Source organism: Pan paniscus, chromosome 12, assembly GCF_029289425.2.
Source record: "Pan paniscus chromosome 12, NHGRI_mPanPan1-v2.0_pri, whole genome shotgun sequence".
In the NCBI taxonomy this organism is placed as follows: Eukaryota; Metazoa; Chordata; class Mammalia; order Primates; family Hominidae; genus Pan; species Pan paniscus.
In genome coordinates, this window is record NC_073261.2 from 89933966 (window position 1) to 89947755 (window position 13790).

General features: G+C 43.5%; 1 protein-coding gene across 5 annotated transcripts in view; it reads right to left on the reverse strand.

Moving 5' to 3' along the window:
• Window positions 1-13790, reverse strand: part of CRIM1 (cysteine rich transmembrane BMP regulator 1) — a 195242-nt gene that overhangs the window by 6933 nt on the left and 174519 nt on the right. For 4 of the 5 annotated variants that reach the window (XM_003817664.7, XM_008970907.5, XM_034952924.3 and 1 more), the window contains one exon: window positions 6527-6721. The exons of the other annotated variant lie outside the window; for it this stretch is intronic. In XM_003817664.7, the coding sequence (XP_003817712.3) occupies window positions 6527-6721 (195 nt within the window). The remainder of the gene's footprint in view (window positions 1-6526; window positions 6722-13790) is intronic. 5 annotated transcript variants of the gene reach the window in all.

The following is a 13790-nucleotide window of genomic DNA, read 5'->3' on the forward strand; positions in this document are numbered from 1 at the left end:
TCTTTTACTTTCCAGCAGCTAATAAATGTTGGTGTTTAATAGCTGCTGCTCTTTAATATAGGGGTATTGAATAACTTACATAAAATATGTTAGCAAAACTTGAAAAAGTTAAAGCACTGTCCACTTCTTATGGACTTCTTGGCCATTTCCTCTCCTTTCTGTTCCCCTAAATGGGAATGGACTGTAGGTAGACCTCATAAGTCTCAGATGTCCATTATGTTACCACTGGAACCATTTAGATTAGAAGCTGATCTTCAGTAAATATATTTACATTATCCAGTTTGATCAGATAGGTATTATACTACAACATAAAACAAACAGAAGAATATTATTTATCTCAAATATCAGGTCTTTTTTCAAAAAAAAAAATCAGAACTTTTCTCAGCTCCTACAAATATTTCTTTATATTTATACTTCATCCAGCTGACAACAACTAGCCCCACATTTTAAAGCAATTAATTCTTAAGAACCTGTTTTCAAAATGTGACAATAAAAGTTTGTGTCATGCACGTATTTCCTTTCGGCCAGATCCTGCCATATTATTCACTGATTTTTTATAAAGCAATTACTCAACACGTAGGATCCTAAATACTCACCATAGCCTAATTTAGACCAACATAAAATATACAGTATAAGTATATAAATTAAAATAGGATTAATAATCCCCTCTGCTCAGAGTGATTGTTTTCTGTCTCAAAGTTAACAGGCTTTTGAGAAGTAAACCTTAAGATGACTTTGAGAGAAGAGGAAAGTGATAGAGAAGAGAGTACTTGCTAAGCTTCCCCCATGAGTTAACTGAGTACCCAGCCAGGGAAAGAAACCCAGAGAGGTTAAGTTAAATCGCTCAAAATCATGCATCTAGTAAGTGGTAGAGCTAGGATTCAAATGCAGTTCCGTGATTCCAAAGCCCAAGTTATCTTGCTGCCTCCAAGAATAGTCTTCTGCTTTCTTAGTTATATTATAAAACCTTTAAACATAAAAAGAACTGGGAACAATTATAGTTTCTATAGGTTCAGTGCATCCCTGCAAACTCGAGAATTAAAAATAGAAGTTACTGAAAACATTACCATTTGCAGGTGCAAGGGCCTGAGCACAAACCAGTGACTCTCAAATTTTTAAAAATCATATCAATTACCCAAAGAGCTTAGAAAATGTGCGGACTCTCACAGGTCCTGATTCGGTAGGTCTGGACTAGGTGATTCCGGGAGGTGTGTGCAGGGGGATGGTATTTAATCCACCCACTGAAAAACTCTCATATGTGGTATGCATTTCCTGGGTGAATATGGGCAGAAAAGCCATGTCGCCATTTACTTGACACCTTTCAGTGCCACACACCCTTCTGCCCCTCCCCTGCCTAGTCCAGGGCTTCACACTGAGCCTTCCTATGACAATAGGGGCCGAACTGCCACTGGTTTCTGAGGCCTCAGTGTAAAGGGCAAACGCGACACCAATTCCACCAAACCTGTAAATGTCAATGGCTAAGTAGTAAAAGTTTCTGCAGAGGCCCCAGAGCTGGGATTGATTCAGTTCCACCTCAGGTTTTTTCCTGAGTGAGAGGGAGAGACGTAACTTTGGAATTCTTTTGCCTTGACCCTGCATATGGGTAGATTTCAGGTGAAACTCCACCAAGCTGAGGCATGACAGTGAGTCCTCTTCCCACAGGGGCTCTACTTGGAAACAGCAGGGAAAGTTAGAAGGATCTGTCTATGGTGAAGGAGGATGTCTCCTTCAGTGATTAACTGTATTACCATTTGTTCAACAAATATTTCCTGAGCACTTCCTACATGGCAGGCACTGGTTTTGGGCATACAGTTTTGAGTGAGACCAATCCTGGCCCCCACGGGTCTCTCCTGATGAGTGATGCCTGACAGCTACTTCTTACTTCCAGCAGCTCATAACCTGTCCTGTGTATTAGCTCACTCCACCACTCAGTTCAGCTCTGATTAAAATCCACCCACACCTCCTTCTTTATCACAGAACACGCACAGCTCCAGTTCACAGTCCTCAAGTCCAAGGGAAGAGAGTCATTTCCCTTTAATTTGAACATAAAAGGGAAGCTGCCTCTGAGCAGTTTTGCCAAAAAGAACAATTCTTTCAGTTAAAAAACTGCTTGTTGAAACAAAAAGAAGTGGGAATGCTATTTGTTTCCACGCCTAGACCCAGGCCTCCTTCTATGGCCAAAGACCGCCTTCAACCCAAGACTCTAAAATATAACCCTTCTGGTATTTACTAGAAGAGCCCTTTATAGCTGTTGGCATTACAGATGGACAGTGCCAGGGAGATTTACACAAAGCTACATCCAGCCCTACCACGAATATCATGGGCACACGGTCACAATCGCTCCTGTGCTCATACTTGACCTGCGCTTTGGAGGAACTCAAGATAATTTACTGGGGATATATTTTACTTTCAGAGGCATCTGGTCATCTGTAAGAGTTGCCTTCCTTAAAATGTCCTCTTCTGGAATATGGGGCGAGGTGCTTGGTGCTTACAAGCTGAGGTCAGCATTTTTTTGGGAGATGGAACCTGAGGTCAATTTAGGAGCAGGGGTCTCATCCTCTGCTAACCAGCTGCATGACTGTGGATAACCCTCTTACCTTTCCTGAGCCTCAGTTTCTTCTGTAAAGAGACAGGTGCTAATCACCTAACAGCTCATAGGTTCTGTACTCATATCCAAAGATGGTGAAGGTGGAAAGTGTTTTGTAAAGAAAGAGGATATTCAGAATGTTAGTTGCTATGTCTAAAGGACAAAGCAAGGTTCTTGTTTGCTGGACAGACCGGGAAGTGCTCCCACACCATCATTTCTGAGATGGTATAATCCTCACAGCATTTCTGGGAGGTGGCATGTGCTATCCAGATGAGAAATGGAAGCGTGAAACTTTGGTGGTGAGTTTTGACTAAGATCACACAATGAACCGATGCAAGAATGGGACAGGAATACAGCCTTCCTGGCAGCCCATACTGGATCAAACAGAAGGTGGCAAAAGCTCAACTGATTGCAGTATTTGCTTAAAGATGGAAAAATGTTTCATCAGGAATACAGCAGATGCAGAAAGGAGAGTTAATCAACAGAAATTAAATTTCAACCCAATAGTAAATCTTAACTGAGAAGTCACTGGAGAAATCTCTAATGATGAACAAGGATGTTAGCAATATCTGTACTCTCTCTTATCAAACTCACAAACCAAGGAGAATGAATTGACCTCTATTTCCACCACCACTACCTGAATTTGGGTCCCTGTTATCACACCTAGGACATTTGCAATGCCTGTTACAGATGTCCTGGCCTCTGGTCTCTCTCAGCTTTAGTCCTTCCTGCACACCACCCCGTTACACAAAGGTTACCCCAAAACATCTTTGTGATCATGTCATTCAGCTGCTCAAAAATAAGTCTCCCCATTCCCTATGAAGAACAAAATCTACACTCTTCATTTGATAATTAAGGCCTGAAAAATCCTGGCCAAAGCTACTGTTTCTGTCCTTACCTACTGCTACTAGAACTCACTGCTCCAGGGGCACTGGCCTTGACCTTAGAGGCACCGGCCTTGACTTTTCCCATCTCAGGTCTTGGTTGGGTTATCCTCTTCACTCCAATGAAGACAGCACATCTGTCCTTTAAAATCTAGCTCATGTCCTTTCTCTGTGAAACCCTCCAAGGACCCTCAACTTCACAGTCTGTCTTATTCATGAACTTGGCACTTACGGTCTGCATGACAGTTGCATAACCATAACTCCCAATGGGAGAGGTGAGTTGAATTCACCTCTCCCATTCTTTTTTGAAACCACTCTGATTAGACTTTGCCTCCACCACTGTACTTCTGTGAAGTTCATTACAGCAGTGCTAAGTGCACAAGTCTGTTCCCACATCACATCTTACTTGGCTAACAGTGGCGCTTGATTGAGCTGTTTACTCTTTCCTACCAGAAACCCTTTCTCCACCTGGCTTCCATGTCACTGACCCTCTTGGCTTCCTCCTTTATTCCTGGTGCTCCTTCTCTATTTCTTTTGCTAGGCCCTCTGCACCTGCTCAGTGTCCAAAAGTCAGAAGGTCTCAGGGCTCGGTCCTGCGCTCTCTTTTCTTTTCTATTTATTCTTACTCTTCGGTGCTCTCATCTAGTCTCAAGGCTTAAAAACCTTGAGACTAGAAACCACCTATGGCTAAACTTTCAAATTTGTAGATCTACTTTCAGTTTCTTTCCTGAACCCCAGATTAGATATTGTCTATTCATTAGCTCCACTTTGATGCTGAATGACTATTTCAAGCTAAAAATGCCCCAAACCAAAATGTCGTAGTCATCCTTGGCTCCTCTTCCACTCACTCCCCGCATACATTGAAATCCTACTGATGCGACTCATATGGCATAGTCAGAACCTGCCCACTTCTCCCCACCTCCACGGCTACCACCCTGTCCAAGTCACTGTCATCTCTCGCCTGGATTCTTAAAAAAGTCTCCAAGTTGGTCTCTCTGCTTTCACTATTGACCTCCATGCCCCACAGTCTATGTTTAACCCAGCACCAGAGAAATCCCATTCAAAGGTAAGTCAGATCCTGTCGCTCCCTGCTCCAAACCTTCCAAGGTTTCATCTCACTCAATACAATCCTGCACTCATCTGCGAGACCCTTTGTGTCTGGCCGTGGCTGCCTCTCTGCCGCACCTCTTACCTCCTCCATGCTCACTGAGTTAACCTCCACACAGCTCCTCCTGAACATGCACCTTGAACACTGCTCTACCTTGAACACTGCTCTACCTTGAACACACACAGCACGTTCCCACTCCAGGGCCTTGGCGGTGGCTATACCCAGAGGTTCTGCCTGTTCCCCATGAGAACTGCAATTCTGGGTCTCTTCATTAAATCTCATCTTGTTGGTAAGGTGCTCCCTGACCATTCTACATAATACAAAACAACCTGCCTGCCCCACTTCTCCCCAGCCTCTTTGTCTTGCTATGCCTTTCTCCAGAGCCGGATCCCCATCTTGGTGGCTACCTAGTTACTGTTTACCTGTTAGCCGCCTGGCTTCTCCCTACTACAACGTAAGCTCCGTGTGCACTGCTATTTGGTTCACTGCTGTGTCCCCAGTGCCTAGAACAGTGCTTGGCACCTAAAAGGCATTAAATGACTCTTCGTGAAATAAATAAGGTCAAGTTTCATCATTTATATCATTAAAAGCATATTACTGGGGAAACTGGTATGAAATTTGTGAAACATAGGTGAATATACACTAGATAAAATAATTCCAGTGGAAAACCATATATTTTTTCTTATTCTCATTTAAAGCACTTAAGACTTGTTTTTTCCATATACACAGCAAGTGTGTATGGAAAACTATAAAGAGAACCCAACTGAAGGCTCTGAAAAATGGTTCCACCCCCTTACCTGGCAGAACATCCTATCCTTTTTAGGAGATAAATGGACATTTTTAGAAATGCTCAATTGGGGCTAGTCTGCACAACGCCTAAACAAAAGGCCAACATGTGCAGAGCTCACTTAAACTCTTTGGGTTTAACAACTGCCCTATCTTATAACTGCATAGTACAGATGCACTTGTGAATTGGCATGGTTCCCAGCTCCCTGTATTGAATAGAACAAGGTTCTCTAATATAATGCTGCGAGAAAACATGAGAATCGAGGTAAGACAGAAAAGCTCCTGACTCGCTGAGGACCTCAATGAGATCTTAGAGTGAGCCTTCACTTGGGTCTGTGTGGTTTATACCACCGGGAAATCTGTGTGTCTAGGGGTCAGTCCCCAGGGAGAGGGCTCAGGTCTTACATTTCTGGGATTAGACGCAGGGGAAAGAGGAATTGTTTGGCAGGAGATGCAGACATGGAAACTAGGAGAAGGGCTAGGTGAGGCTCTGGGCAGCTGAGAAGGACTTAGGTTTGAAACTATGAGAGGGATAATGCAGCAGACACAAAGAGTGGGGCGTGGGGAAAGATGTAGGCATGGGGATTCACAACAGCCAGCTGGGGTATACTCAGTGGTTGCGTTAAGTGTGGAAAGAGATGGGAAGTTCAGCTGAGGGCTTGGGAGAAGGCTGCATGGATGGTATGGGTACTGGCTGGAACTGATGAAGTAAAAAAAGAATGAACCAGAACTATATTCTTTAAATGCAGGTCTTCTACTTTGGTTCTAATATATTTTCACAGTGTAATGGCTTTTAAGCATCTTCCCTTCTGGGTCCCATCTTGGACCATCTTCTCTAGGCTAGTCCAACACTGCACTAAAACTGTGCTAGTCTAATAGGGCAGGTGTCATTAACAGGTTGGTTATACTAAAGTTTAGAGAATGCAAATGAGAAGAAAAGAACCAGAGGAATTCTGGCATGGAACCAAAATCTGCCCCTCATCTGGATGGTCATAGTTTTCCAAGCTACCCATAGGGTCTTTGGGTGGAGGCGCTAACTGGGCCTGACACGCTACTTGGGCCATGTGAACGAATGAAAGAAGGGGCAGGTCGAGCTCTGCTTCGATTTCATCTTAAATCAACATTACAGCTTGACAAATGGAAGGATGGTGGCTTAGATACCTGGACACATTGGGCAGCAACTTCCTTCCACGTTGATGGGCTCAACACAGGGCAGAGGGGGGCAGCTGACGGTCGAGCAGAGGGTCTGGCCCTGCAGGCAGTAGCAGTGGGTGCAGCTGTCAAGGTCCCACCGCTCCTCGTCGGCATAGGCCTTCCCACTGAAGTGGCACACCACCTTCTTTGGAATTGTGTCTTCTAGTGAAAAGAACAGCACATGGTGGAGTCGCTGATGTGACAACGCACACGATCTTATTAGACGTGAGAGATCAAGGGATAGCTTTGTATAATCACAGTATGCTTTAGGACTTCTGGAACTTGGTGAAACTTTTGTTTCCCTAGTCTTACATTTTCTTAGGAGGACCCTCAGGGCTCTCATCTTGTGGCCACTGAGGCTAGCACAGGGTGGTCACTACCACAACCGGCAGGGAATGGTACCTGTTAGATAAGTGTCCTTAGACTGTCATCTAGAGAGAGATAAAGAGATTGATAAAAAGTCCAGCTGAGTTTATTTACAGAGATGGATTCAAGAAGTTCCTGTTTTGTAAACAATACAGGGGAATGGTAAGGAGTGATAATGGCAACATCACAAGGAACTAGCAGGTTTCCTCTGCAACCCTTGAGTGGGAGTCAGCACCGAGATAACCACTTCCTTCATTTTCCAGGGATGCTGCGTAGATTTCTCTCACCTACAAGGACATTTCTACTTTAAAAACAGCTTCATTTCATTGCAATCCATTTTTTTCCCCCAGAAAACTGGTTTTTGAGAAAAAAAGAGCTATTTGTCTGTACAGTATATACAGGGATTTCAGTTTAAACATTCTGCTCCTTCTTCCCATTGTCCCTTGTCACACTCGTTTCCTCCCTCTTCCAAGCTTCTCCTTGAAGGTTCCTTTCTCTGGGACTCAACGCCTCTTCCTGGTGTACCTGAACTTACTGACTCCCTAGTGGCCACATTTCACACACAGAAATTTCCCTCTAGCACACAAGAATGTGGTTCAGAGTGAGGCCCCAAGGACCAGCAGATCCAGCAGCAAAGCAGAGATGGGCAAATCGAAACCCGGTGGTGGGGGTGTGAGCACGAGACTGATAACTGGATGACACCTACTAATCCGGGGACATTTTGTGTTCAGATTCTAAAAGCAGCGCCACTCACTACTTGTCACTTAAACATGAAAAACTACAAAGGCATCTAGAAGGAAAGTTCCTTAGGAAGGCAGTCGTCCCCAGGGCCCAGGGTTCTTCCTGGAAAGCATCTGGGAAGCTCTTGAAGGGTCAGAATTCATTGAATAGACACAAGAAACAGAACCCAGCACATCTCAGGGCACGATGAGAAGCCCATAATGGCATCAGGAGCCATTTTCTCTGAGCAGCCCCAAGCTTTGCAGCGAGTGCTCTAAGGCAGCTGGAAGCGGCTCTCTATGAAGACCCAGTTTGTGCTTCAGACTGAGCTTTTCCAGAGGAAGGTCACAGACAGAAATGCTCACAGATCTGTGGTCTCTACATTTTCTTCTTACCAATTACAATTGTCCCTTGGGAGACTGGTTCTAGGACCCCATGGATACCAAAATCCAAAGACGCTCATGTCCCAAGTCCCTAATATAAAACAGCGTAGTATTTGTATATACCTACTCACATCCCCCCGTATACTTTAGGCCATCTCTAGATTACTTGCAATACCTAACACGATGTAAATGCTATGTAAATAGTTGTTATACTATATTTTGAAATTTGTATGTTTTTAAAAATATTTTCAATCTGTGGTTATGGATAAGTAGGGCAGGCAATACTCAAGCATATGCACCTTTATAAATGGCACTAATAATGGCCTAATATTGTAAAATTTTTACTCCACAGATACAAATCTCAATCCATTGGGGGGGTGTTAGAAACAAGTCCAAGGAAGAAACTGAGATCGAGTGTTAAATGCATCATCTCTTATGTTCTCAACAACTTCTATCATTTTTCTCATTACTGCTGTCTAAGGTTCAACAAGGGGCATTAAGTCAAGTAATCATGGAAAGTTCTAGTTGTAATCAGAAATCAATTTTTCAGTATCTATTAAAAAATGCACTTCCCTATGTTTGTAGATGCTCCACAGAAATCTTCTGGCACACTAATTATTAGGCTAAAAACTCATTTGGAGGCTTTCAAAAGAAACTCATGATAGAAGTTCTTGATTAATATGGAATCCTTAAAAGAGGCGACTTCACTAAGGTATCCAAAATGCACGTGTCAAATTGGCTGAACAGAATCATCCAATGATGCCTAATTTAAGTAGTACTCTGAACTTCCTTTCCCCTCTCTCCTTCCCCCTCCCTCACCTTCCTTCCTTCTCCCTCCATCCTTCCTTCCCTTTTACCCTCCCTCCCTCCCTCCTGTCCTCCTTCCTTCTCCCTCTCTCCTTCCTTCCCCTTCCCTCCCTCCCTCCTTCCCTCTCCCCTTCATTCCTTCTTTCCTTCCTCTCTCCACACACATGAGAGTAATGATGGGAAGAACTTAGACTGAGCCTGGACACTGCATTGAGGACATTAGTTTTGGCCATCAAATTTAGAGTCTATTTTGCTGAGAATTCTTTATGAAAAGAAGCAATGTTTGATAGAGCAGTATCACTGATTATATTTTACATGAACCTTGGCCCATACAATGCAATATCACTGAATAAAATTTGAGTAACAGTGTTACCGTACAAAGAAACCAGACAGGAGGTAAAACTCCTCATTCCATCTTGTCCGTAACTCTTCTGACTCAAGGCCAAGCAGTGGTCTATACTGTCTATATTCTTTTTTTCTTTCCTTCCTTCCTTCCATCTTCCTTTTCCTTCCTCCTGTCTTCCTTTTCCTTCCTGTATTTCCTTCATTCCTTCCCTTCCTTTCCCTTCCTGTCTGTATTTTCCTTCCTTCCTTCCTGTCCCTCCCTCCCTCTCTTTCTGTCTCTCCCTTCCTTCCTCCCTTCCTTCCTGTATTTTCCTTCCTCCCTTCCTTCCTGTCCCTCCCTCCCTCCCTTCCTTCCTGTCCCTCCCTCCCTTCCTCTCCCTCCCTTCCCTATCCCTGTCTCCCTCCCTGTCCTTCCCTTCCTTCCTGCCTATATTTTCCTTCCTGTCTCTCCCCTCCCTCTCTCCCTCCCTTCCTGTCCTTCCTTCCTGTCTGTATTTTTTCCTTCCTTCCTTCCCCCTCCCTCCCTTCCTTCCCCTTCCCTCCCTCTTTCCTTCCCTCCTCCTCTGTCCCTCCTTTTCTCCTTCTTTCCTTCCCCCTCCCTCCTTCCTTTCTCATCCCTCCTTCCTTCCCCTCCATCCTTTCTTTCCTCCTTCCCCCTCCCTCCTTCCTTCCTTATCTCCTTTCCCATCCTTTTCTCCCTCCTTCCTTCCCACTCCCTCCTTCCTTCCTTCCTTCTTCCCCCTTCCTGCCCTCTCCCTCATTCTTCCCTCCTTTCCCCTCCTTCCCTCCCTCCTTCCTTCCTTTCCCCTCTCTCCTTCCCACTCCCTCACCTTCCTTCCTTCTCCCTCTGTCCTTCCTTCTCTCCTTTTCACTCTCCCTCCCTCCTTTCCTTCCCTCCTTCCTTCCCCCTCTCTCCTTCCTTCCCTTTCCCTCCCACCCTCCTTCCTTCCCTCTCTCCTTCATTCCTTCTTTCCTTCCCTTCCTCTCTCCACACACGAGAATAATGATGGGAAGAACTTAGACTGAGCGTGAACCTAAAGCACCTGGCTATGATGTGTGGTGTTTTCTGAATGATACTGACCTATGTAGAATAATTTCAACTGATGTATCAAAACCACAGAAGAAATATCAAAGATCAAATGCTGAGCTACAGCATACAGGGTTTATGCAAATACTCTTTCAGTAACTGTATGAGATCACTGTCTAAAAGAATATTTATAAAATGATATTATGAGAAAGAACAACCACTCTGAATGCCTTGGAGGCAATGGGAAAACCAATAACTTTTTTCTTTTTCTCAAGAAACAGGGTCTCACTCTGTTGCCCAGGCTGGAATGTAGTGGTGCAATCATAGCTCTTTGAACTTCTGGGCTCAAGTGATCCTCCTACTTTAACCTCCTGAGTAGTTAGGACTACTAGTATGCACCATTATGCCTGGATAATTTTTAGGTTTTTTTTTTTTTTTTTTTTTTTTTTTTTTTTTTTTTTTTGTGGAGATGGGGTCTCACTGTGTTGGCCAGGCTGGTCTTGAACTCCTGGCCTCAAGCTAGCTACCTGCCTTAGTCTCCCAAAATGCTGGAATTATAGGCATGAGCCACCAACACCTTGCTCAGTATCCTCATTTCTTTTCCTAGATACACTGTCTCCTTCAATGACACATAGGGACCCATTTGCGAAAACGCCATCAGGAAGTTTTGGAAGCTACCAGGTTTAAAGGGAGATGTGGTAGCTATTCCATGCAATTCGAGGTTCTATAAATTAAAATAATAGTCACTGTAGTCTTTTGGGGGAAACAGCATAATCTAATTGAGACTACACATAAATGTATTTTAAGCACTCAGCCTGAAGAGGGATGTAGAAATAAAGACTGGGAATATCCAACTAAAAATAACCAAAACAGTTTATGTGTGGCTATCAGGGTTGTGCCATTTAACTCTAAAGGCTACATTTATTATTCCAACTGGTTTGCTTATTCTGACAATTAAGTTTTGTTCTTTGATACCTAATAATAATCGTAACTTCCACTTACTGAATGCCCACTACATACCAGGCCCTGTGTTAAGCATGTTACCTGCATCAATGCCATTTGATCTCCATTGCCCAATGGGTCAGGGTATTGTTTCAATTCCACAGAAAAATGAGGCACAAGATTCAATCAGTTGTCCAAGATGCACAGCTAGGAAGTGGCAGGGTGAGGAGGGGAACCACAGCGGGTCTGGTTCCACAGTCCGCCAGCACCTCTGTCTGTTGTGTGCCAAGCCGGATAACCTGTGGAAGGGCCGCTTGCCCGGACAAGGATCAATCAGTGCCACACAAACAAGCTGTTACTTCTCACTGACTCTTGAAAATGGGGACTCGAATTTATCTTTGTCTTCAAAGATAAATTGTCCTTCACCTGACTGCATCATACCTCACACAGTGCTATCAAGGAGTGGAGATAACGAAGTGGGTTATTTAGGTAATTTAGGATTCCTGGTCCTCCTTAGGAACATCTCTGTTTAACACTTCTCTCTCCCCTCACAATCTCTCCCTCCCACTCTCTCAAAGAGGATTAGAGGAGAATGTTCCAAGGAAACCATGAGGTATGACACTAACATAATAACATTTATTTTTAAAACAAACCAATCAGGGGTTATATATCCAAATAAACATGATCCCCTTCTAAGTAGTCCTGGTAGGCTGTAAACTCTTCCAATGGTACTGCCGCTGCTGCACAGCTTTGGAATTTTCCTCTTGCGATGGCGTCCAGGGCCAATTTTGAAACGTGCAAAGAAGATGGTTACTATTTCACAGTTACACCTTGGTTTAGATTGGCTTTGCTACTTATTTTTCTCAGCTATGGCCCCTATCTTATCCGTCAGATTCAGTTTGAAATGACTTTTGGCCTCTTTCAGAAACAAAGTCTCTGTAAGAATACAAAGATTGACTTCTGCCATCACCATCAACTACGTCAGGGACCTGGAGCCCTTTGCTGGATGCAGCTGGTCCTTCCATGGGGCTGCTTACCTCATGGGATGCTCAGACAAACATCTTCTTTTCTTTTGGGATTCAGATATGAGCAATATTATCTTGCATCACATATGATTATAATAAAAATATACAATGTCTTTCAGCGGTAGAGTCTGGAAAATTCAGTGTGGGTTCCCTCCTGCCTATTTTCCCTCAATTCTGGTTCATATCACAAGAGGAGGAAGAAGCGGCAAGGCCTTGAAATGTTAATTCCTTTCCAGTTAACTTCTTCAACTGTTTAAACTTCATTATCTTATCTCTTTTCAAGATAAGAAAAGAAGACTTAACAGCCTGTTAAGGCTGGACTTTGTTTTTACTCCTGAGCTATTTTAATTATGCCATAAAACTAATTAACAGCTAGGGAAAATCTAGAACTGTGTTATTTTCTTCCTCTACAAAGATCCAATTTAGTATTCCAGGAGTCACTGAGATGGTGGCACAGCCCTGCTCTGAAACTGACTATGATGTAGGATATACATGAGCCTCTGGAAAAAAAACAAAAAAAACAAAAAACACCAAAAACGCATCTCCAGATTCTTCCTCCTCTTTCCTCTGTGGAAGGATATAAAAACCAAAATGGACTCTAACCTATGTTATAGTTGGATTTCTTGATTTCTGCCTAGGAGGCAACTTCTTACATAGATACTTCAATTTCTAAATCTGGTGGTCATGAAGTCAGAGTCTTGGTGTGGGAGTAACTTCCTGGGAGGAAGTCAGGCTGCTTTAGAAATTGCATCAGTTCTTTCAAATCTCCTGCGTACTATTTAGAGTCCTGAAAAGTAATTTACTCTGGGATCCTGGTGGCCAAGAAGCTAAATGCAGCTCTTAATCTCAGAATAAGTCTCACTGCAAAACGAGCCAACACAGTACTATAACGGGGGCATTTGTTCTTCCCACACATTGAGATCAAGGCCCCCTGAGTGTCATCCTAAGTGTTGGGGATGCAGACGTGAACAAGGCATTCAAGGCCTTGGTCCTCAGGAGACGCTCCTGCACCCAGAGGGTCTCGTCAGCTTTGTGGGAGTCCATATCCAAATGGATGAGCCCAGTGTCTGGAAAAGACGCGCGGACAGCTGGTCCTGCTAATAACATGATATTACAGTTTGGGTTCTTAAGTTTGAGGTTTGAGGGATTTACAGAAAACTTCAGTGAAGTCATTTAGGCAGGCATACAAAGGGCCCATGTATACTATGGGTAACATGAGATTTAGAAAAGGGAGCGGTAGAAAAGGCAGCCAAGTATTACCAATGACATAGCTGACCTGGGCAAGAATAGGGGAAGTACTTCTAAAAATGTTAGTTTATACCTGTAACAATGCATTACAGCACTCTCTAAGCCACAAAGGAATAAAATACCACTTCCATTTCACTTTCTAACAAGACACTGAAATCCCTGGCTTGTCATGTGCTTTTCATTCTGTATTGTCGGTCACATGCTGGGCACAGACTCCACACTTGGAGAATAAATAGAATGTGAGCACCTCCTGTTTGAGAAACTGGCTTCACTTGTTTTTTTAAAAAACATAAAGAAGAGACTTAAACACATGAAAATTGTAATGATGCAGGAATCTGAGAAATAATGGACGGGCCATTAAGAACTCA